The 23417-nt window shown below is 56.7% G+C and overlaps 3 protein-coding genes across 6 annotated transcripts in view; 1 reads left to right on the top strand and 2 right to left on the bottom strand.

Moving 5' to 3' along the window:
- Acap3 (ArfGAP with coiled-coil, ankyrin repeat and PH domains 3) overlaps positions 1-7252 on the bottom strand; it is a 16762-nt gene extending 9510 nt beyond the window's left edge. The window contains exons 1-9 of the mRNA XM_015501343.2: positions 7090-7252; positions 3528-3585; positions 2696-2815; positions 2444-2497; positions 1296-1354; positions 718-901; positions 376-420; positions 207-302; positions 53-127 (exon numbers count right to left, since the gene is read on the bottom strand). Of these exons, the coding sequence (XP_015356829.1) occupies positions 53-127; positions 207-302; positions 376-420; positions 718-901; positions 1296-1354; positions 2444-2497; positions 2696-2815; positions 3528-3585; positions 7090-7136 (738 nt within the window). The 5' untranslated portion in view covers positions 7137-7252. The remainder of the gene's footprint in view (positions 1-52; positions 128-206; positions 303-375; positions 421-717; positions 902-1295; positions 1355-2443; positions 2498-2695; positions 2816-3527; positions 3586-7089) is intronic.
- Pusl1 (pseudouridine synthase like 1) overlaps positions 1-10294 on the top strand; it is a 29962-nt gene extending 19668 nt beyond the window's left edge. The window contains exons 2-9 of one of the 4 annotated variants that reach the window (XM_015501534.2): positions 7285-7593; positions 7822-7879; positions 7998-8185; positions 8369-8518; positions 8610-8780; positions 9407-9461; positions 9532-9703; positions 9978-10294. In XM_015501534.2, coding sequence (XP_015357020.2) covers positions 7436-7593; positions 7822-7879; positions 7998-8185; positions 8369-8518; positions 8610-8780; positions 9407-9461; positions 9532-9703; positions 9978-10084 — 1059 coding nt within the window. In that variant the 5' untranslated portion in view covers positions 7285-7435 and the 3' untranslated portion in view covers positions 10085-10294. Of the gene's footprint in view, positions 1-7284; positions 7594-7821; positions 7880-7994; positions 8186-8368; positions 8519-8609; positions 8781-9406; positions 9462-9531; positions 9704-9977 lie in introns of all 4 variants that reach the window. The other 3 variants (XM_048783836.1, XM_048783834.1, XM_048783837.1) reach the window with 3 other exon arrangements.
- On the bottom strand, positions 10291-23196 carry Ints11 (integrator complex subunit 11). The gene is made up of 17 exons (XM_015501533.2): positions 23042-23196; positions 20470-20567; positions 20015-20088; positions 18678-18906; positions 13982-14080; positions 13871-13905; positions 13413-13551; positions 12941-13005; positions 12313-12502; positions 12110-12193; positions 11676-11765; positions 11438-11600; positions 11214-11321; positions 11073-11134; positions 10865-11007; positions 10663-10792; positions 10291-10553 (listed from the first exon to the last, which is right to left on the bottom strand). Exons 1-17 carry the CDS (start codon positions 23067-23069, stop codon positions 10488-10490), a joined length of 1803 nt encoding a protein of 600 aa, XP_015357019.1. The 5' UTR covers positions 23070-23196; the 3' UTR covers positions 10291-10487.
- Positions 23197-23417: the final 221 nt, after the last annotated feature.

Below are 23417 nucleotides of genomic sequence, written 5' to 3'. Positions count from 1 at the left end.
GGGGGTGGGGGGGTTGGGGGGTGAGGCTGAGAGCAGGCTCCGGGAGCCTCACCCGCTGCTGGATAGCCGCGTGCTTGCGCTCCATCTCTCGCTTCTCCACGGCAGAGTCGATCACCAGCTGGTCCAGCTGTGGGGTTGGGGGCATCAGAGAGGCAGTGAGCCCCTCCCCTGAGACCCTGGCCCGGGTCCGCCTTCCCCAGGCTCACCTCAGCTGCCAGCTTTTTCATGTAGGGGTCCAGCTGGTGCAGGAGGCTGTAGCCCTGCTGGAAGAAGCTGTGCTGGGCGTGCATGAAGGACAGCATCTGCAGGCACAGGGGCCAGTGAGCAGGGCTCTCTGCACAGGCCTGCTCACAGGCACCCCCCACAAGCACTCACAGAATCCAAGATCTCAAACTTCTTCTTGGCCTGGAGGACATTAATCTGCCAGAGGAGGAGCAAACAGGCCAGGTCTCAGGGCCAGGAACCCATGGCTCCACCTGACCAGAGTCCATTCAGGCTGCCAGTGGTCCTGAGAGCCCCAGGTCATCCTCAGTGTCTTGCCATGCCAGCCTCAATCTCCCATGTTGGACACAGGGTCCTACCCAGGCGAAGCCAAGAATCTCACCCCTGCCTTCCTGTTGAAGGTCCTCAAGCCCTCAGCCCACAATGCTCATCCCCACCTCTTGACTCGTGCAGGACAGACCCCTCCCTGTTTCAGGAGCCAACCTCTCAGCTGACCTGGAGCACATAGTCCAGGGCTAGGTGGCGGAAGCACTTCCGGGTGAGGGTGAGGGCACCCGTGGCCTCCTCCACCTCATGGGGCCGATGCCTTGGGGCCTGAGCATTCCGCACCAAGGAGAGCTCCATGTCCTCCCGCACCTTATCAAACTGCTTCTTCGTCTCCTTGAACTTCCGTACATCCCTGAAGGCCAGTGTTGGGTCAAAGGTCAGAGGCAGGAGAAGGGATGTGCTGACCCAACCTCTAACAGCCTTTCCTCTACTCCCAGCTTCTCCTCTGCTGCTGGGCAGGGCCTCCTTTCTTGCTCGCTATCCTGGCCCCCACCCCACCCCTGCCACCAGCCCCCTCCCCTGCTCCCTGCTCCAGGATGTCTCCAGCCCTTCACACCTTACTCCAGACCCAGTGATTCAAAGTCAACAAACATCTCCCCTGTGGTACCCCCAGCAACCCAACCACACCTATGGGGACTGAGCTGGACCCTGGGTCCTCCAACCAGCCTTGAGACCTGGGTCTGGATACCCTTGGCCACTCCCCTGTCCTGGAGATGAAGCACAACCTTGGGGCTTGGGCCACTCACTCTTTGACAAAATTGTGCAGCTGCTGTCTCACAGACCTCTGGGCCTGGTCAAACAGGATCTGGGGACAGAGAGGCAGGGAGGAGCTAGTGGGGGTTTGTCCCTACAGAACAACCCACTGGAGGCCCCATCCATCCCCGCAGTGAGAATCAGGAGAGTTCTGCCCTCCTACCCAGACCTGCCTGGGCCCAGCTCTCTGCAGAGGGTGCTACCAGTGCAGCCTGTTCTGTACCAGGAGCTGGCCTCTGGGGGCCAGAGAATGACTCCCAGCCTGGGTTGGTGCCCAGAGGCAACAGCTGTGACCACCTGCCCCTCTTTCCACCTGGCCCTCAGCCAGTCTACAGACTAATGCTGTCAGATGGGCTCCTCCTTCAGCTACACCCACAGTGCTCACACGGGCAGCACATAACAGCCACTGGAGGCTGCCCACCCTTAGCAGGAAGGGCTCCATCAGAGCCAGCCTGGGGAGAAGTGAGGCATGGTGGTGAGGGCTTCATAGTGGAGGGGCTTCAGGGTCCCCCCACAGCACTCAGAATCAAACCCTCATGTAGAGGAGGGCTGGGCCAAACCAGGACAGGCAGAGAGACAGGAACTCAGCTGAGCCTTCCTGAGCAGGTTTATTTCTGAACTTCCCTGCAGGGGTGGGGGCCCCGCGTTTAGTCTGGGCTCCAGTTCCCAGACCACGCCCCGCCATGTGCCTCAGCCTGTTCTGTGTGTCTGTCCCCACCAGTCCTGGCCCTGCCCAAACAGTGAGGGCGAGTCTCGCAGGGATGATGCAGGGTCAGCTGGGATGATGGAGTGAGTACTCTGCTCAGCTGGGAGATCGGGATGAGCTTCGAGGACTCCCCCACCTTGAGACCCCACTGCCCATGGCCCTAGGTTGTGCTACTTCCCCTGCCTCTAGGACCCAGTCTGTCTCTTACCTGGGACATGGCAGGGCTCCCAAAGGAGGCCTCCACACCCCACTGACTCACAGACATGGGTGGCCACCACTCTCACAGACTGGATGTGTAGGACATGGCCTCCCTCACGGGTGGCCACCCACTTGGCTCCCTGTGAGCTAGTTAGTCTGTTGCAGGCCAGGGAGGGCCTTTGGGAGCTGCTGGAGGCAGCATGATGGAGGCTGGGGCCTCACACCCATGAGGCTCACCGTGTGGTAGTTGACCATCTCCTGCAGGCTGTCTCCAAACCTCTGCAGACATTCCTGGGGAGAAGAGCCAGAGGGCTGAGGCCATGGTGCCGGTGGCACCTCACCATGTCCAAAGGGTCCCCTCCCTGCCCACAGGATACAGAGCTGCACCTGAGCAGAGTCCAGACACCTGCTCATGAGCCTGGGCACCCTTGAGGGGCTGTCTCCCTGCTCCACCCCCACCTGGCGGTCAAAAGCCAGCTGGCACCTCACCGAGATGACGGTGTCACCTTGGCACTGCTGGGACAGGTCACGGACACCACTCACAAAGAGCCTGTTGGTGGTGACGTAGGCCTTGCCGGCCTCGATCATGCCACTGCACAGCTTGACCAGCTATGGATGGGACAGAGCAGGAAGGGTGAGGGTCTGGCAGCTCCTATAAGCAATGCTCACAATGGCCGAGAGGTCCATTCCAGCCAGAGAGAAGTACACAGCTCCCAAGGGAGGTCAGTGCGAGGTCAGAATTCAACTCAGGGCCCACTGGTGCCCAGGATGCAGCTGCTCCTGAGCAGCCTGCATAAGCCGGCTGGCACACAGGACAGTCCGTGGCCTGGGCTCTGGAGCAGCAGACTGGGCAGGACAGGGGAACTTCAAGTAGGGTGCTAGGGCTGGGGTGTGATGTGGCACTTCAGACTTAAAGGCAGCCAGTGTGGGCTCATGGCACTGACAGTCCCTTCTTCCTCCCCGGCACTGATTCTGTCACCCCCAGGTCCCCAACCCAGGTACACTGGGCACAACCACACAGCAGCTGTCCCTCATTCAGCAGCCAGCAGAGGCCTGGGTGACATGCCTGGGTCATGCCCTCAAGGGGATGAGACTCACGTATATGCACGTGGTATGTGCACCCTGGGATGTGTGTGGGAGGACACGGATGGGGGAGTCAGGGGCAGATCCAGGTCCTGAGCATGCACATGAGTGTTTGCACACTGCTGGGTGTGCATGATCTCCTAAGTCCTGAAAAGCCAGTCCTGCTTTCAGACTAGGGGGCTAGGATGGGCGGGCAGAGCAACACTGACCCTCCATGTGCCCCAGGCCTCCCCCTCACCTTATCCAGTTTGGCCTCAATCTCGACCACATCTGTCTCTACCTCATCGATGGTGGCCCTGCAACAAGAACAGGTGGCTGGGATCAATCTGCAGCCCGCTGTGCTGACTAGGGGACAGACTTGGGCTTCGTCTCCCCTTGCACCTCCCCAGGGGGGTCTGCCATAGAAAGAAGCTTCCAGGAAACTGAGGTTGGGAGAGGTGATCACTCTGTCCTGAGGGCAAGAGGGAAGAGACCCAGGTTCAGCAACTCTGGAGCCATCCAGCACCCAGCATCACCCCAGGAAGAGGCTACATTGGTGGAAACACCCTCTGCCCAACTGAGACTGATGCACCAGGAGTCAGGGGATGGGAGGGCAGAGGTTAGAAAAGGCCTCAACCCTTGAGGACAGCAGGGAGCCAGAGAGCCACAGTGGTGGTGCTCATGACAGCCTGGGCCAAGCCTTGCTGAGGAGCAAAATAAAGCCCCAAACCAGCTGAGAAGTGGGGTCCACCAGCTCCTCAACCCCAAAACTCCAATAAGCACAGTCCACCTGGAGGGAGAGGTGGGTCAGGTCTCCTCAGAGCCCACTCCCATCAGGGCAGCCTGACAATGGGGCTGCCATGGGGTGGGAAGAGTTAAGGAATGACATCACCGGGAGAAGCCAGGGGAGAATCCCGGAAGCCAGAGGCAGATGGATCAGGCACGTGACACCCCCACCCTCTGGGAACAGGAAATAAGGAAATAGGGCCAGGATCCCAGCAGTCCCCCACCCTGCACAGTCAACTCAGCTGGTGAACCAAGCCCATCTGACCTGCCTGGGATGAGGAACCCGGGGGGGGGGGGGGTACAGGCACAGGCTGGGGCAGAGGCAGTCTTCCAGGGACAAGTCTTGGGTGGGGGGTCCAACAGAGGGGAGGCCACCCAGGTCTAGCATCCCCTCACCCCTTGCTACCCCCACTCCCAGGACAAGCAGAGAAAGGAGGAGTTTCCAAACTTAGGGATCGGACCGACAGGTCACATGGGACATGGTCTGGAGCTGGGACTGAAATGGCCAGGCTGTCCCAGCCAGGAACTATCAAAGGTCCTGTCTGCCCGTGCTGGCCGGACATCAGCTGTTCTGGGAGCAGCCCCCACCCCTTGAGAGGCTAAGGGAACCTAAGTCCTGGACCAAAGTGGGGACAAAGGAAATGGAGCTTCAGCAGCTGCTTGGACCATGGGTGACCTGTGTGTGCACAGCAGCCTGCCAGGCTTAGGAAGAGTGCCTGCAACTACTGCCAACCCATACCGCCTGGAGGTGTGGACACAGGGAAGTTCAGACTCTGGACTTTTGACCACTGGCTTGAGAGTCCCAGAACAGAGAAGGGAGCGTCTGCCCAGAAGAGTGCTATGGGGTCACCCTGGCTCCCCTGAGAAGGCCAGAAGACTGGACAGCTGCACCCAGAGCCACTGCCCTTGACCAGGAGCCCGTCTTTAGGAGATGGCAAGGGCCGTGCTGAGCCAGGAGTGCAGACGTGCTTGCGGGGACAGGGTGGGTGCTCAGTAGAGGTTCAGCAGGAGCCCTTCTTCTCCTTTCCTCAGACTGGGACCCGAGGTCTTTCTCTGGCTCCCTGCAGTGGGCCAGGGGAGGAGGCCCCTCCACCAAAGCCCTGACTCAGCGCCTGAAGCCCCACCCAGGGGACAGGCCATGACACCCTGAGGTGGTGCCCCTTCCTCAGCTTCTCAGGACCCCCACCACAGTGCCCCTGGTCTAGGGGGTATCCCTGAGACTGTTACAAGCCCCTCCCCAGGCCAGGAGACCCCAAGCACGCTCGGGGACTAGGCTCTCCATGCTTCCACATACTCCCACAGCCCCACCCTCAAATGAGCTACACCTGAAGGTAATGGACAGAGGCTCTGCAAGCTCCAGTTAAATCACAGCCCACCCCAATGCATGGAGCCAGGCTTCCGCAGCCTTCAGATCAAGGTGCAGTAGCCATCTTCAACCCCAGCCCATACTCACAGGCAGGCTCCAGGCACCTCCCTGCCAGAGAGAGACACTCCAAGCAGTTCAACGGGCTGGTTGTGGGAGGGGAGGCCCAGGATTAAATGGGGTTCCAGTCCCTCATATGCCCATCCACAGTGGGAGGAAGAGCCACAGGCTTCTGAGTAAGGGTGAAGTTGGGTGCCTCAGTCTGGATCAAGCCGCAGCAAAGAGGCCCTGGCCATGACTCCCCCACAACCCAGGTCCAAGATTCTGGGTGCCTGAGTCACTCAGATCAGTCAGCAATGGAAGATGGGAGAACCCAGAGGATGACCTCCAGTCTCTCTGCCCAGGGCCTGGGGCCACTCTGGGCCAACCCTGACCCTCTCAACTCCAGGCTCCCGAAGGCCTTTGTTAATGACTCCTGGTGAGGTGGTTTTGCAAGAGGCTGGCTCTAAGGATGCTGAGGCAGGCTCCCAGAAACCCAGCATGCACATGCAAGAATGTCCAAGAATACACATGCAGAAGCATGACACACGCTCATGCACAAACATGCATGCATGCAATGGCAGAGTGTTTATACATATGTGCTCCAGAGAATGGGGTGCAAACATGTGCATGGACATGTGTACCTGGTCTTAGAACACACCTATACAGAGACTAAGGTGTTTACAGCACAACACACTCAGTATGTGAATCCATAGGGACAGGTAATACACACACATGCGTGCCTCTAACCATCATGAGTCTAAGTGAAGGCACAAAGCAGCTCACCTACACATCCAGGTACATGGTGTGGCACCTCAAAGGGGGCAGACTGGCAAAGCTCACACATGTGCACCTACACATGTGCATGTGCAGAGGCATGTGGCCTCACGAAGGGGCATACTTGCAAACTGCACATGGGAAGTGCTTCATTACTGTTTGCCAAATGTTGTCCAACCATTGAAACAGATGCACACTTGTGTACACGTCCATGAATATGTAGTTCATGCAGATGTGCATGCCTGCATGCTCAGGAATAATGAAAGGTACACAAACCCCCAGTGGATACTTGTCCTCTCCCACCATCCTGGACAGCCCCCACCCTCCAGGCCCTGTGGCCAAATTACCCTTCATTCCTACCAAGTGGCCTACTCTAGGCCCTAAACGTAGCAACAGCTGCCTGTACCCATGCATTGCTCTGGACACATGGGCTAAAACAGAGTCGAGGGATGAACACCTTGGACCCAGACAACCTTGCCCAGAGCTGGGCTGCAGGGTGGCTGGGGGGAGGGGGGGACCTCAGCCAGTACAGGTTGCCACAGCAGAAAAGTGTAGATACAAAGCGGGGGTGGACAGTGCTGGAGATGGCCGTCCCCACAACTGCCCAGCCGGACACTGATGCACGGGGGCTGGGACGCCCACACTCACACCCTCCGAGCGAGGTGAGCCACACAGGGGCGTCTTTTGTTCTAGTCCCCCGGGGCGGGGGCGGGCCGGGGCCGCTGCTTTGTCCCGAGCCGGGCCCTCCGCCTCGGTCTCCGGCGGCCACAGCGCGGTCGCAACGCTGAGCAACGCCGCCCGCACAAAGGCGGCTCGCTGCCCCCGCCGCACCCCTCTCCCGGCGGCCAGGACGCACCTGAAGCGCGGCGAGTCCTTGATGCACTCCTCGAACTCCACCGTCATGGCTGCAGTGGCAGGGCGCTCACTGGACCGAAGACCGCGGCGCGCCGAGCGGCAACCCCGGCCGCCCGCCCGCGCTCGGCGCCCGCCCGCCCGCCCCGGAATGAGGCCGCCGCGCCGCCGCCCCGCCCCGCCTGTCACTGCCAGGGAGCGTCGCCAAAGTCCGCCGCCGCCACGCGCGCTGCCTGCTGTCACAGCCAGGGAGCGTCGCCGAACCCGCCACCGCGCACCACTGCTTTCACCTCCGGGGAGTGTCACCAAACGCCCTCCCTGTGTCCACTGCCACAGGGTCGGGGAGCTTGATGGGCCGAGACAGTTGGGCTTCGGGGACCGTCGGNGGCACGGTGGGCGTGGCCGGCCTGAGGACACGTGGGGCACTAGCCATGGGTCCCTCCGGCGCAGTGCGCTCAGTGCGGGCGCGCTATCTCGTGTATTTCCAGTACTTGGGCACTGGTTTTAAGTACGTATCTCGGCCTTCCCCCGACATCCGTCACCTGGCTAGCAGGAAAGATGCGACCCGGCCGGGGAGAGCTCGCGGGAGTTAAATCCAGGGTCAGCGGGCAGACAGGGTGGCCCGGGTACAGCCTGCCCAACTTTCGGGCCCAGGAAATGCTTTGTTTAGCCTTAGGGCGGGGTGGGCAGGACGCGATGGCCTTCATCAGGTAACCCCACTCGCCTCTGTCCGCAGTGGAGTCGCGGCCGTCAGAGGCTCCCAACGTGCCATTGGAGTGCAGAACTACCTGGAGGTGAGGTCTGCCCGGCTGGGAGGGAGGCAACTCCCCGGGAGGCCCCGGTGGGAGCCTGGGGATGTGTCCCCTGCGGCCCTGGCCCTAGCTCCGCTGCCCCAAAGCTTTGTCGCAGCAGGAGGCCGCAGAGCGACTGAACTCTGTGGAGCCAGTCAGGTTCACCATCTCCAGCCGTACCGATGCGGGAGTGCACGCGCTGAGCAACACGGCGCACCTGGATGTCCAGCGCCGCCCGGGCCAGCCGCCCTTCTCCCCCGAGGTGGTGGCCCAGGCCCTCAACACTCACCTGAGGCACCCAGCCATCAGGTGAGCCCCCAATCTGAGCATGGTTATCCTGTGCCCTACTCTTCCTTGACACCGGTGATCCATGGTGGGTGGAGGCTGGAAGTCCAGACTGGGCAGAACCTGGAGGTGAAGGGGCAGGCACTGAGGTGTCACCTGGATAGGTGGGTGGGGTTATTCCTTGCTGAGCCTGACCTGCTGCCACAGGGTTCTGCAGGTCTTTCGTGTGCCCAGTGACTTTCATGCTCGCCATGCAGCTACCTCCAGAACCTACCTGTACCGTCTGGCCACTGGCTGTCCTGGTCCTGACCAGTTGCCTGTGTTTGAGCGAAACCTTTGCTGGGCTCTCCGAACAGAGTGAGTGGGGGTAAATGCAAGTCAGGAGGAGGGGGCTCACAAGGCCCCTTGCTGGGCCTTTCCTCCTGACTGCCTGCCTGGTGTCCTGCAGCTGTCTGGATGTACCTGCCATGCAGGAAGCTGCCCAGCACCTCCTGGGGACACATGACTTCAGCGCCTTCCAGTCAGCTGGCAGCCCGGCTGCTAGCCCAGTGCGCACATTGCGCCGAGCCTCAGTATCCCCTGGCCCCACCAGTCCCTTTGTCCTCCCCCAGGAAAACAGGTGAGGAAGACACCAGGGCTAAATGCAGCTCCAGAACTTCTCCCAACAAAGACGGGGTAGCACTCCCCCATCACTGGCTGGGAGTTGGGGACAGAGTATTACCCTCCTCTTGAGAACCTTTGCCTGCCCAGAGCTCTGCCCAGCAGACAGGTTTTGGCAGCCCATGAAAGGTTCCACTGGGACTAGTGGTGCCAGCCCAGCCTGGGTTCCACTGCCCCCAGCAGGCCTCCTGCAGAGGGTGGAGACAGCTACTGACTTCTAGAACCTTCCCAGTCAAGGGCAGCCCCAAGGGAGACTTCTGCATAGTCAGGCAGAAGAGCACCAGGCCTAGGGGTTGGGTGTTGCCAGTAAGCAGGCTGTGCCCCCCTCTGAGCACCCCCACCCTGGTGGTCTCTGCATGTGAGGGCCCTGGGTACACTGCTGCCTCACACAGGTTGTGACTGCTTTTGATTCCTTCCCATGGGCCCCTCCTGGGGATGGGTGGTAAGTGAGGGCTAGTACTTGGAGAGCTGACAACTAGTCTCCATCCCCAACCTATCAACAAACACTCTTGTCTGAAAGCGCATGGTGGGACTGGGTGGCTGGGACTGGCCTTCGGCCTGGAATCACAGGCATCTATGTCCTAGGAAGCTGCACTTCTGGACTCTGGAGTTCGAGAGCCAGTCTTTCCTGTATCGACAGGTGGGCTGTCCTGGGTCCTCCTGGGGTGGGCCAAGGCAGACCCCTGTAGCAGCTTCATTCTGGGTTGCAGGTGCGAAGGATGACAGCTGTGCTAGTGGCTGTGGGGCTCGGGGTTTTGACACCCACCCAGGTGAGGGTGATTCTGGAGAGTCAAGATCCCCTAGGCAAGTACCAGGCCCACCCTGCTCCAGCCCATGGGCTGTTTCTGAAGTCAGTGCTGTATGGAGGCCTCAGGGACCTTGGTAAGAGGCAGCACCACCCATCCAGGCTGGGTCTTCCCTGAGGGAGGGGGATCTTGAGGTCAGTCAAAGCCCTCCTGCTGTCCAACACAGAAACCCAGGTACCCAATGGGAAGGCTGTAGGAGGGGAGCTGAATTGGCCAAAGGATACCCAGCTGGAGAGGAGTTGCCACAGCATGGGATTCAGAGCCCTGTTTCTAGGCCCCTTGAGCAAAATCCCTGGGGTGGTGGCTCTAGGGTGACCCCCACCCCAGGCTGACCTAAAGTCTCTCCACAGATCCTGCCTCCTGCACCCTGCAGGGTCCACAGTATGGAAATGATGACCCTGGCCACAGAACCCTAGGTCTGGCTGTTGAACCTGGTCATCTTGATCAATATTCATAGCACATCCACCTCTCCTGCTTCCTTTCAATCTCAACCTACCCAGAGTCCCTGCCACCCTGGACAACCCGCCCCTCTGCCCTTGAGGAGACTGACACAGATTGGGGTGCAGGAAACAGGTGTAAACACCCAAATGTCCCTGGTTCTGCTTTTCCAGGAATACTACCCCTATCTTCCAGGGGCCTGGGAGCAAGAATAAAAGGTGAGGAGACCCCTGAGGCTTGTTTATTGGCAGAGGTATCCACTTAGGCCAGCTGTATCTCTGGCCTTGTCCTAGAACAAGTTCTGCAGCCAGCCTGGCCATGGGATCTGCTCACACAGAGCACCCAGAATCCAGGAGTGGAAGCCGAGTTTCTCCTGCTGGGCACAGTGAAAGGCAGAGGTGAAGGCCTGGGTGGTCAGTGCATCAGCTGGGGGCCTGGGGGAGACCCTTCTTGAGCAGTGCCGTGAGGAAGCTCCCCAGCTCCTCATCCTACAAAAAAGGCAAGAAGGCCGTCACCCTGCTCCAGGCAGCACAGGCTGCCAAGGGAGAGAGCCCACCTACCTTTCCCAATGGGGCACTGGCGATTCCAACCACCTACCTGGTATGTCCAAGAAACTAACAGCACCTTGGTGCCTGGGTCCTCAGAGTGGGCAGCAGCCTGGATAAGGATAGACTCCACCGTCACAGAGCCATCAGGGAGGTGCTGCACACAGTGGTCCTTCAGGGTGCTGTGGAGAGGCACAGTGAGACCTGCCTTACCCAGGCGGAGGGGGTCGGGTGGAGAGGAAGGCCAGGCACACCTTTTGAGGTGGCTGTAGACTCGCAGGGCTGTCTCCTGTTCCTTGCGGGTGTCCTGCAGGTGCACACGGCAGGTGAAGCGCAGCTGGTGCTCGGCCAGGCCTAGCTCCTTGAGGGCTTGCTCTGAGGATACCAGCCGGAAGCTCTGTGGGGCAGGGACAGGTCAGGACAAGTAGGGGTGCTACCCCCAACCTCCATCCACACACTCACACTGTCCTTCATGATCAGGGTGCCATGCAGTAGCCGGGGCTTCTTGGCCTCAGGAAGTAGCCCTGTGAGAAGAGTGTGGCTATCAACACATGTCACCCACTCACCAGCCACCCTGCCTGGTGCCCAACCTGCCCCTCATACCCTGCGCCATCTCCCGTTTCAGCAGTCCCAGAGAGATGCCCACAGGGATGCTGGGGCTCGTAGGCAGCGTCACCGTCTCACCGTTGGCTGGCATGTAGCAGCTGACTCCTAGGGGTAGAGATGGTGCAGACAGAACCTCAGTCTGAGCTGGCCAGCCCCGTCTGCACCAGTCCCAGGGGTGGGCCCTGCTTGGTGACCCTCTGCAGCGCCCCATGGCCACCTACGGAACTCCTGCTCAATCTTCTGCCGGAGGAACTCCATCTTCTTGGCCTCCCCATGTACCAGCAGCACACGCTCTGGCTCTGCCTGCCCCACCAGCTGCATGATGCCCTTGGCGTCAGCGTGGGCGCTGAACGACATGTACTCCACCTGCATCTTCACCTCCAGCTGTAGCACCAAGGTACAGATGTCAGTGCCAGGGGGCCACTGTCCCCAGGCCCATGGGCGAGGATGAAGACTCACCACCTGTCGCCCTTCCATCTCCAACTTGCGCTGCCCACTGAGAATCTTGTGGCCCACAGTGCCCTGCACACAGTAACCGGGCATAATGACCTGTAGGGCAAGGATAAGGCTCAGACGTGTGGCCACCCAGCTGCGCACACACCAGGGCTTCCACCTGGAATACCCCCACTGGAGGAGGCTGCTTCCACTCAGCCAGCTGCAGACCTTGGGGGACCAGGCCCAGAGCCCACCATCACGGCTGCTCAGTTCCCCAGGTCTAAGCTGCCTGAGTTGGACACTAGCACCCCCACCATCAGTGACCTCAGACCAGCCTAAAGCCAGGTCCATGGGCAGCTTGGGGACAGGGTGGGTAAAGAACCATCCATCTGCCCTCTAGCTGTAGGGAGCTCCTGTGGCCACCTCTCAGGAGCTGGCCCAGGGCCCAGAGCCCTCACCATGTTCTTCTCATTTCCTGCCCACTTTCGGAAGATCTGCAGGGACTGGCCAGCATGCAGCATCCCTGGCGTGGCAAACACAACCTAAGGGATGGATGAGGGTGGTCAGGGCACTAGACTCCTTGCCCAGCCCCACCATGGGCCCCAGCTTCTGACCAGGAATCCTCTGGGCCTGACATGGGATGCTGCCCATAGGGTCTAACCATGGGGCCTGGGTTGTCAGCAAATGCCCGGTCGAAGGCTTTGATGTGCTTGAATTCAAACATATTCCTCTGAACAAAGGTCTTCCGAATCTTCTGGTTGGTCCAGGTGATGAAGAGCTTGTAGTAGTGGTTGGCCTTCTCCGTCAAGCCCGTGGAGAAGTAGATGGGCACTTTCAGGTTCATGCGTTCCCTGTGGGCCCACCGACCTGGTTAGTGGTCACTGCCAGCGTCAGCCTGGGCCATGTCACTCATGCCCTTCACCTCACAGCTTGGCCAGAGTCGAGGAAATGAGCTCCCAGCTCTCTCCACCCCAATGGCCATAAGGCCAGTACCTGCAGCCTGTGTCCTATAACACGCAGAGTGTCCCAGAGCTGGTGTGTGGCAAGTTTAGGGCTGGACTAGAGACCCTGAGACCAGCTACCAATGATGTTGATGATGCTGGCCTGCAGGTACATGGCCAGCTCCACCCACCAACACTGAGCAGGGCCATGTCGCTGGCACCCTAACCATGGGGCTCCAACAGTGGTCTGTGCTGCCTTGACTTTTCAGGCCACCTCCCACCCAGGCTGTGCACAGGCCATGTGCCCCCCGCTACCCTCAGGCCAGGAGCAGTCCTCTCTGCACCTACCAAAAGGTCTCCAGCAAGATGCAGAGCTCCTGAGCACGGCCCAGTGCAAACACAGGGATCAGCACCTGAGGGAGGTGAGGCCAACTCAGGTGGAGCCCCTGGCCATTGCCACCCACACCCAGCATAGCAGGTGACAACTTGCTCATTGTGCCTATCTTTGAGAGACTGTGCTGGCTGATTTCAGTGGTCAAAGGCAGTGTCCAGTCAGAGGCATGGCCCAGGCCCCACCCTGCACACAGCCTGGTTCCCAGCCACGAGTAGACAGCAGGGGCCATGGGATGCTCTGGATAGCCCTTCATCCAATCTGAAGCTGGGAGCTGCCGTCTCCTAGGGAAGGTTCTTCAGGGTTTTTCTCCTCAGTGCTAAATAAGCAGCACCCCACCACCACCACCCAAGACCTGACACACATCAGGGTGGCAGGGCCTGCATAGCTGGGTGGGGCTGGCTTCCATCCCAGAGCAGACACAGCTACCTTCCCGCCACGCTCCACGGTCTCGTGGACTTTCTTCAGGAAGTCTCGCTCGCGGCAGCGCTTGGAGTCCCGGATGGTTGTGGCATAGGTGGACTCCGTGATGAGCAGGTTGGGACGGCACTTGTCAATCCAAGCAGCACTATAATGGGTGGGTGTGGCTGGTAGTGGACTGTCCCAGCCCCACTCACAGCCACCTTACTGAACCACTCTGCCAGCAGCCTGCCCCTCTCCTAGATCCAGTTGTACGTCACGGGTAGCACCCTCAGAAGGGCTGGTAGAGGCCCCAGCCTAGACCTGTGCCTTCCTGCCTCTGGATTCCCAAGGTTAGGGCTCTCCACACCACATACGAAACTCGTTGGGGACACCAATGCGCTGACCGCTCAGGTGCCCAGCACCACCACACCGCAGGTCTCTAGTCCAGAAGGAACCCACAGGATGAAGCACAGAGGCCTACTTACCCCAAGTGGCGGTCCGGGGTCATGTTATAATCACCCTGGCAAAGAAGGCAACAGTGAGGAGGGTCTCCCAACCCCAGGCAGCCTTGCTGAACCACAGGCCCCTCCACTGACCGTGTAGACCACAGACTCTGAGCCCACTTTGATCTGGAACATGGCCGCCCCCAGCACATGGCCCGCGTAGTAGGCCTTGATCTCTAGCTCATCATCCACCTGCAGAGAGAACAGAGGGTTGAGCTTGGGCCTACAGGTGCAGGGCAGGTGCAGCTGAAGTCAGCATCTCCCAAGTCTCCCACCAACTCCATCCCTCTTGCAAAAGCCACCACAGGAGGTGAGGCAAGCTGGAGAGCAACAGAGGTGGCAGTTTAAAGCATGCAAAGTTCCTAGACACTGTTCCAGACAACATGGCTTTAGGTGTCCTCTCAGCTCCCAAGAAGGGGACTCTCCATACTGCACAGGCACAATACACGCTGACCACTCAGGTGCCCAGTACCACACCACAGGCTCTGGTCCTGAGGAACCCCACAGATGAAGCACACAGACCCTTACCTCCACAGAGAGAAAGAGGCAGGATTAAGAATAGAGGCAAAGTCCAAGAAACTACACAAGAGTGAAGATTCTAATAACCTAAATGAATCCAGTAGGTGAATTTACCAACACATTGAAGAAAACCAGGGCTGGGGTTATAGCCCAGTGGTAGAGCACTTGCCTAGCACATGTGAGGCACTGGGTTCGATTCTCAGTACCATATTAAAAAATAAATGAACAAATTTATTAAAAACAAAACAAAACAAAAACAATGGGCTAAACTTTGAGGATGGAACAGCATGAAGCACAAGACAGAAGGATAGAGGAGGCAGAAAACACCCCAAGGGCTGAGAAATCGGCACGCAGGCCACAGCACAGCCAGGACCCACACGAGAACAGCAGACAGAGGTGTGCTGGAGTGTGGGACGAGGGACTGTTAGCCTGCTCTATCCTCATGAGGGTGGCCCTGCAGGCGCCTCAGAGGACAGGACCATGGCAGCAGTAGAGGAGGGACATTCCTGTGCTGCAAGCTGCAGTCCTGCCATCAGAGCCCACAGGGGTGGCCCCGGACAGCTACCCAGGCCTTCCTTCTATTAAAATGGGCCCTTCTGGGCTGGGGTTGTGGCTCAGTGGTAGAGCGCTCCCCTGGCAAGTAAAAGGCCCTGGGTTCAATCCTCCTCAGCATCACATAAAAATAAATAAATAAAACAAAGGGGGCTGGGAATGTGGCTCAAGCGGTAGCGCGCTCGCCTGGCATGTGTGAGGCCCGGGTTCGATCCTCAGCACCACATACAAACAAAGATGTTGTGTCCGCTGAAAACTAAAAAATAAATATAAAAAAACTTAAAAAAAAAACAAAAACAAAAAACAAAGGTCCAACTACAACTAAAACATTTAAAAATTAAAAAAAAATGGCGGGGGGGGGGCGCCTTTTGAACACAGACCTTTCTTTCCCAGACTCAGAAAGAGAATCCCAAGTAGGGTGCAAGAATCCAGTCTCTAAAATCCCAGCTGACCAGCCTTGCAGTGGTGGGAACGTTCCCATTCCTCATGAGCATACCTGGCCTTATGCACTCCAGGAGGTCAGGGTCCTACCACATGGACGAAACTCAGGCTCAGAGAATGGTGGGGCTGGAGAACCCAGCATGGCCTTTGCCTGCCATTCATCTCAGCAGGAAGACCGGAGGACAGGACAAGAGTCACTGGACTGTCAAAACGTGTCCTCCCATGGGGCTGAGGCTGTGGCTCAGCAGTAGTGCACTTGCCTCACATGTGTGAGGCATTGGGTTCGATTCTCAGCACCACATATAAATAAATAAAAGTCTTAAAAAAAAAAAGTGCCCTCCCAGTCAAAGTTGCCTCCTTTGGCCTGGGTTTTGGGTGTGAGCCCTGAACACAAGAGGGGTCACAGAAGGGGTGGGTGATGCTGGAGGTGCCACATGGGTGTCTGCACACCGCTCTCCTTCCCGATTCCTCAGTATTTCTTAGGAACTCTCGGGGACAAGGCTGCCCATTTCCCATTAAGTCTGCTGTGAAAGGTCACCTCACTTCCAAGGTGACCACCCATCAGGGAGTGGACTTTAACACCAGCTTTGCTGCAGGAGCTCATAAGGCAGGTCCAGATGTGCAGCTGGAGGTGTAGGATGTTAGCACCTCTTTGGCCACAATGATTGGCCACCATGTAGGTCACTGCTTTGCCCATCTGCCCTGCAGTGGCATCCAGGACACACCTTAGCAGGTGGAAAACGTCCCTAGCATATTTCTTACTGGTCTTGCCTCACTGGTTTCTGCTGGCCCAGTTCCCTATGCCATGGTGCCCATGTCAACCAGTACCATCCAGGATCAGATAGTGACATGACCAGGTCACCAGCTCAATGACCTCACCTGACCCACACCCTGTGGGCACGTTCTACTTTGGAGAAAACAACTATAGAGATTTGCAAATGGAAGACGGAGCCACAGCATATCTATGGGCTGAGACAGATTCGCCAGTCTCTCCACCACTCCAATACACAAGAGCTCTCCCAGCTCCCCCCCTAGTCTGTACTGTACAGAGAGAAAAGAGTCCTTCAAGAATGAGGAGGCTGCACCAGGGCGGCGGCTCAGCAGCAGAGCACTCGCCTGGCACGTGTGAGGCCCTGGGTTGGATCCTCAGCACCACATATAAATAAATAATAAAAGAATTGTGTCCACCTACAACTAAAGATAGATATTATTAAAAGAAAAACAAAAAAAAGAATGAGGAGGCTGGGGTTGTGGCTCAGTGGTAGAACAATTGCCTTTTATGTGTGAGATACTGGGCTCGATCCTCAGTACAACATAAAAAAAAATTATTAAAAAAAAAAAAAAAAAAGAAGGGCTGGGGTTGTGGCTCAGCGGTAGAGCGCTCGCTTCGCACGTGTGAGACCCTGGGTTCGAGCCTCAGCACCACATAAAAATAAACAAATAAACAAAATAAAGATATTGTGTCCATTTATAAATAAAAAAAAATATTTATTAAAAAAAAAGGATGAGCGGGGCTGGGATTGTGGCTCAGTGGTAGAACAATTGCCTATTATGTGTGAGATACTAGGCTCGATCCTCAGTACCACGTTAAAAAAATTTATTAAAAAAAAGGGGGGGGGGCTGGGGTTGTGGCTCAGAGATAGAGTGCTCACCTAGCATCTGTGAGACCCTGGGTTCAATCCTCAGCACCACATAAAAATAAAATAAAGGTATAGTACCAACCTATAACTAAAAGAAATAAATATTAAAAAACAAAAATAAAAGGAGGAGGATCAGGAAAACCTGGAAAGAAAAAAATTCAAGAAAACAATGAGAGGAAAATAAATCCATTTGCAGACAAATATAAATCAAAGGAATTCATCCACACTGGTATTCTTTAGGCAGAAGGTAAATTATCCAGACCAAAAGGTGAAAACTGGAGAGAAGCAGTGGTACACACAGGTAATCCCAGCAACTCAGGAGGGTGAGACAGGAGGATTACCAATTTGTGGCCAGCTTCAATAACTTAGGGAGACCCTGTCTCGAAATTAAAAAGGAAGCAGGGAGTGGGGAGTGGCTCAGTAGTTAAACATCCCTGGGTTCAATCCCTGGTATGGATGGATGGATGGATAGATAGACAGACAGACAGACAGATAGATAGATAGATAGGGCTGGGGGTGCAGCTAAGTGGTATAACGCTTGTCTATCATGAGTGAGGCCATGGGTTTAATCCCCAGAGCACAGCTAGAAAGAAAGAGAGAGAAAGAAAGAGAGAAAGAGAGAGGAAAAATCCCAGGTGCAGTGGCACACACCTGTGATCCCAGTGGGTCAGGAGGCTGAGGCAGGAGGATTGTAGATTCAAAGCCAGCCTCAGCAACTCAGTGAGGCCCTAAGCAAGTCAGTTACCCTGATTAATAAATAAAATATAAAAAGGGGCTGGGGATGTGGCTCAGTGGTTAAGTACCTCTGGGTTCAATGCCTGGTACCATAAAAAAGAAAGAAAGAAAAGAAAAAGGAAAAAAGTGGAGTGGTAGGTGGCATAACTATATTACCAGGATCTCAGATAAGATCTCAAGATAAGAAACATTTAAGGTAAATCATACTCTTTATAGTGACAAAATATTCAATCAGAATAAAATGACCCAAAATGTGTATGCTCCTAGTAATGTAATTTCAAAATATATAAAGCAAAACCAGAGGCTCTTAAGAAACAGCAAATCCACAATCTTTGTGAACAGCTTTGTTCAAGCTGACTTGTCACTCACCTGATTAAAATCCGCACTCCCTCTTAAACCCTCACTCCTCATAGCTCGATCTGGGGCACCCATCAGGGCTTGCCTATCCCGAGGGCTGGTCTCTGCCCCCTACCTAGCAACACGCCAGGAGACCAGGCGACAGGCTGCGGGTAGAACTCAGAGTCAGAGCCCTTGCCTAGTATCTGCAAAGCCCTAAGTTTAGCCCCAGTAACAAAAACAAAACAGACTCCCTGAGTGTCTGACAGACCACATGTGCCCTTCATCTCGGTGTGCTCAGACAGTACAAGTGTCCTGAGGCAGAAGGTGGCAGATGGTCTCTTTAGTGTCACCTGGACAAAAGCCTCCTGTCACACAAGTGTACTCCCCCAGGCTACATGCCAAATCTGGGTCACCTGCCCACTGCTGCCTCCTGGTGGTCCTACAGGCCTGGGCAAAATAGTGAGATGGGGTGATTGGAGTCCAAAGCCACTGGACCTCACAGACTGTATGCAGGAGGAGCCCTAGAGAGCACTGTGCCAGCCTGGGCACTTGGGGACCCTGACCTGAACTGTCTGGTGCAAGTGGACAGCTACCACCTTCTTCATGCAGTCTTTGATCATCTGGGAGGTAAAGAAGTTGGCCTCGCCTTTCTTGTCCACGGCAATCTTGCGGTAGTCCTCCAGCAGGATTGGGCAGATGGCCTGGGTGGGATGGGTCATGTAGATGGGTCCGTCATAGCCCACCATCTCACTGAAGTAGGGGAGTGCTCCACAGTGGTCCAGGTGGAAGTGGCTGGAAGGACAGGCACCAGTTGGCCTGGCGTCACCCTCTCTCAGCCACCCCACTGCAGTTCTGGGCTCATGGCTCACCCCACTCGTTCACTGAAGACACCCTCCTGATTACTGAAGTCAAGGCTAACAAATACAAGAAACGCTATCTTCCCAAATGTGCAGCCTGAACACTCAGAGCAGGAAACAAATCGGCAACTAAAACACGTCTTAGCTGCAGATGTGCTCTGCACAGAAACAAGGCAGCTGAGGGGGATGGCATCATAGGAGGGGAGAGCTGTTGTCTCTACCCCATGGTCAGGAAGTCCTCCTGGCTAAGGTAGGAGGAGCTGGGACTGCACCAGGGAGGCCTGAGCCCCAGGGTAGGCAAGCAGCCCAAGACCATGTCCCAAACCACAGAAATCCAAGCAGCCGAGGACCCAGCTTCCCAACATAGGGTGCTTCAGCCCAAAGGACTCCTCTGGCCACTGAGAGACAGGACCAGAATGCTGAGGCAATTGGGCAAGGCCACTCAGAGCTGGTGGTGACAGCAGGGATTGAGGGGATAGAGCCTGAGGGTGAGAGCAGGGAGGGGGAAGGCAAAGTTGCCTCCCCTGAATCAGCCTGTCAAGCTGGGGAGGTGACAGGTGGCTAGCTAGACCACGAACCTAGAGCTAAGTGTTAGGATCAGGGTCAGGAATGAGAACAATCAGTGGGCTTAGTGTTCCAGAGACAGCAAAAGAACAGGACCAAGGCTGGGGTTGGGGAGAAAGAGCAAGGAGATGGGGTGTCTGACCAGTGAAACAGGACAGAACCAACCAGAGGACCCAATCTCTGCTACCCAGTCAGGGCCTGAAGAGCAGCCTGGGATGAAGGTGAAGCATACCATCTAGGCACTGCCCTGCCCCACTCAGCTCTTAGGGCACTTACCAGACTCTAGTCCACACACTTGGGGACACAGTCAGCAGGGACACTTAGCATGGAGTGCCCCCTAGTTCTGAGGGGCTGACCACCACCCTGAGTGCCACACAGGTAACCTGGGGACAGGACTCCATGCCACAGTCAGTAGGCAACACACCACACCTGTAGCCTCTGTGGGTAGGGGAGGAGAAAGGCCCCTAAAGGAAGCCGACCTGATGATCACACAGTCCAGGAAGTCAGTCAGCCGGCCATTCTGGGTGATGTAGGAGAAGTCAGGAAAGCGCCTCTGAGGAGAAACCACGGGAGAGGTGAGAGCACAGCTGGCACCCCAGTCTCCAGGAATGGGGGCATACAGCTGGCACCCCAGGAGCAGCATACACCCAGCTGATAGCGTCAACCACTGGCTGCTCACAGCTGCCTGGAAGGACAAGCTGCTGGCTAAAGTCACCACCAACCTCTCTACCCAGCACCTCCTCAAGCCCAGCCTACAGAAACCCAGCAGGACCCAGGGAGCCTCACCCCACCCTGAATGGGTACAGCTGGCCAGGCATGCTCACTGCTGCCCACTTGCCCTCTCACTCCAAGACCCAGGGATCCTATTACAGACAGCTACAAGGAGCAATTGAGAGATGGACCCTCCCTCCGGGCACCTGCATTTAGGACTCACATCATCATTGAAGCCCATGTGCATCCCGCAGTCCAGCATGACATTCTTGCCCGCGATGGAGACCAGGATGCAGCTGCGGCCCACATCCTGCCCAGCCCCTGCTCAAGAGAAAGGGCAGGTGATAGGTATGGCCATACCTCCTCCTTCTGCCCCCAAATTCCCTCTTTCACTGCTGCAAGTGCTGCCCGCACTGTCACCTCCCAGGCTCTGCAGAGCTGAGCTGGGGCACTGGACCCCAAGGCCACTGTATAGGCAGAGCATGGGCTGAGAAGACAGCCACCTCTACTTGCCTGCAAGAGAAATGCACAGGGAAGGGACGAAAGGCTGAGCTACCAGCCTAGGGCCAAAGTGCCCTCTTCCACCAAGCTTCCCCTCAATTCTCAAAGTTGGGGGCCATCCCAATGGAGGATACCCAAGCACTGGCTGTGGTCCTAGCTCCAATAACAGGCAAACCACTGCTCTGTGGCTCTCACTGCTGCTCCCAAGTTCCAAAGCTTGACAGGGCCATTTGTGGGCACTTAGCCAAGCTGCGAATTGAGGTCTTCTCTTTTGGGACTCATTGGGGGGTCCAGGGTGCCTTATGGTGGTACTGCTACAGAAAGACACCCAGGTGGCCTCAAGTCACTCACAGGGATACAGCCCTGGCTGTCCAGCAATAGCCGACAACCGTGGCTACAAAAGGAACAACCCAACCCAGGCAATGGGAATGCTGCTCCATACCACTGCATCCCTAGCTCTTGCCAACCATGGTCCCACTCATTCTTCTGACTTCCAAGAGACCCCACCAGCTTCTGCAGTCCAAGACCTTGGCCAGTCCAACACCTGACCCTATGTGGCCATCTGTCACTTCCTCTGGGGCCTGGAAGCTACAAACAGAGGAACACAGCCCCAGCCTCAATGGGGATCTGAGGACACCAAATAGTCTGGTTTCCACCTTGAATCCTACACATCTGCTTCTGCCATCTACCTGAACCAACCATCTGTCAGCATCATACACATCAAGTTGACCTGGCCATGACCCATCAGCCTGCTGGTTTCAGGCAGGCATGGCAGGGGTCTTGGGTTGTCTTGCAGACAAGAGCCCCAGAGGAGAGGGTCCCAGCTGTCTCTTCCCTACTGCACCTCTAGACTTGAGGCCAAGTCAGGTCCAGAGACCCTCCAGATATTTATGGGAGGGGAAAGGCCAGGACCTGAGGTCATAGAAGCAGCCATGAGCACATAGCCACAAAGTACAGGGCCAGGTTTGGTTATCTGAATTCCAATACTAGTTCTTAGGCACTGGCAGTTCTTCGAAAGCTCCGGAACCATGGCTGGAAAGACTCTGGAGAACACGACTTCCCAGCAGGGGGTGAGTGGGTAGGAAGATGGAAAGACAGCTGTGCAAAGGCCCTACAGTGGAGTAACCTGGGGAGACTATCGGTATCTCGCCAAGGTGATCTGGAATCCTGAGCAGGACATCCAAATGGGAAGATCCTCCAGAACTCTGTTCAGGGAAGGAAGCAAGTTCTAGGGCCACAAATAGCATATGTGCACAAAGAAAGCCAGAGATATTGAGACAGTTTCTGGGACTCTGGATTTCAAGACTTCAAGAAGAGCTGGAGTTGTGGCTCAGTGGTAGAGTGCTTGCCTCGCATGCGTGAGGCACTGGGTTCAGTTCTCAGCACCATATAAAAATAAATAAACAAAATTGGGGATGTGGCTCAAGTGGTAGCACGCTCTCCTGGCATGCGTGCTGCCCAGGTTTGATCCTCAGCACCACATACAAACAAAGATGTTGTGTCCGCCGAAAAACTAAAATAAATAAATAAATATTTTTAAAAATCTCTCTCTCTCTCTCTCTCTTAAAAAAAATAAAGGTATTTGTCCATCTACAACTAAAATAAATAAATATATATATATATATATATATATATATATGACTTCAAGAAGTGTGAATCTATACTTTTTTTCCCAAAAGTGAAGCTATTTTTTTTTTTTAACGTTGCAGAGACTGGCAAGACAGGATGCTACTGAAGGTTGGTTGGGGGTAACCTTGGCACGAGCAGCAGAGGGTGGAGGCGGACACAGCCAGAGAGAGGAATCAAACAGTGGAGGTGGAGGGGAGCTGAGGAAGTAGAAGTGGGCACAGAGGGTGTTCAAGCAGCAGTTCACGTGCAGGGAGGGGTCGGCACGCTGATGGAGGCACCCATAGCCATGATGTAGACCCTGTGGCTGGACTTAAACCCACTGCCCGGCTAGACACAAAAACAGCACCTCCGCAGGACCCACTGTACCTGCTAGCCACCTAATCCCAGGTGGTCTCATGCTGGTTTCAGTGCTAAGGAGCCTGAGTATGGTAGCTGAGCCCCCTTGAAGTCACAGCAAGCTCTGGAGCCAAGACCAACCCCAAAGCCTTTGGACCCGGAGCCGAGGAGGCCCCAGCTCTGACCTGCCCCTACTCCTGCCCCGCGCCGCCTGCACACAGTCTCCCTGTGGGTACAGCGCAGGCGGCCCGCGGGGGCAAAGGCGCCCGGCCCTCAGAGTGCGCAGACTCAGGGCAAAATGCCGCACGTCCTCGGCGGCTCCGACTCACCCAAGGGAGTCACTCTGATCTCAGGCATCCTGCGCTCGCGGCGGGCCCTCAGCCCAGATCCTCCGTGCTCCGCTTACAGGGAGGGCCAGGGACGCTCAACCCAACTAGCCGCGGCGACGCACTGCGCAGATGCCACCACGGGGCCAACTTCCGGTCTGCTCGCCGGAAACGCCGGCTGGTGCCTGGAATCCGGATTGGACGGGTGGCAACCAATCAGAGTGCACAGGCAGGGTAAGGAGGCGGGGCGAGGAGGGGCGGGGCCGCGCTCGCCACACCTGCCCAACCGCAGGTTAGGAGAGGTGAGGCAGCCTCGTAACTGGTGAGAGCTGGCGCGGGGGAGGCGGGGCGAGCGAGGAGCCGGCTCCCCAGCCGCTCC

Source organism: Marmota marmota, unplaced genomic scaffold (genome assembly GCF_001458135.2).
Source record: "Marmota marmota marmota unplaced genomic scaffold, marMar, whole genome shotgun sequence".
NCBI classification, from domain to species: Eukaryota; Metazoa; Chordata; class Mammalia; order Rodentia; family Sciuridae; genus Marmota; species Marmota marmota.
This window is presented reverse-complemented; position numbering and strand designations above follow the sequence as displayed.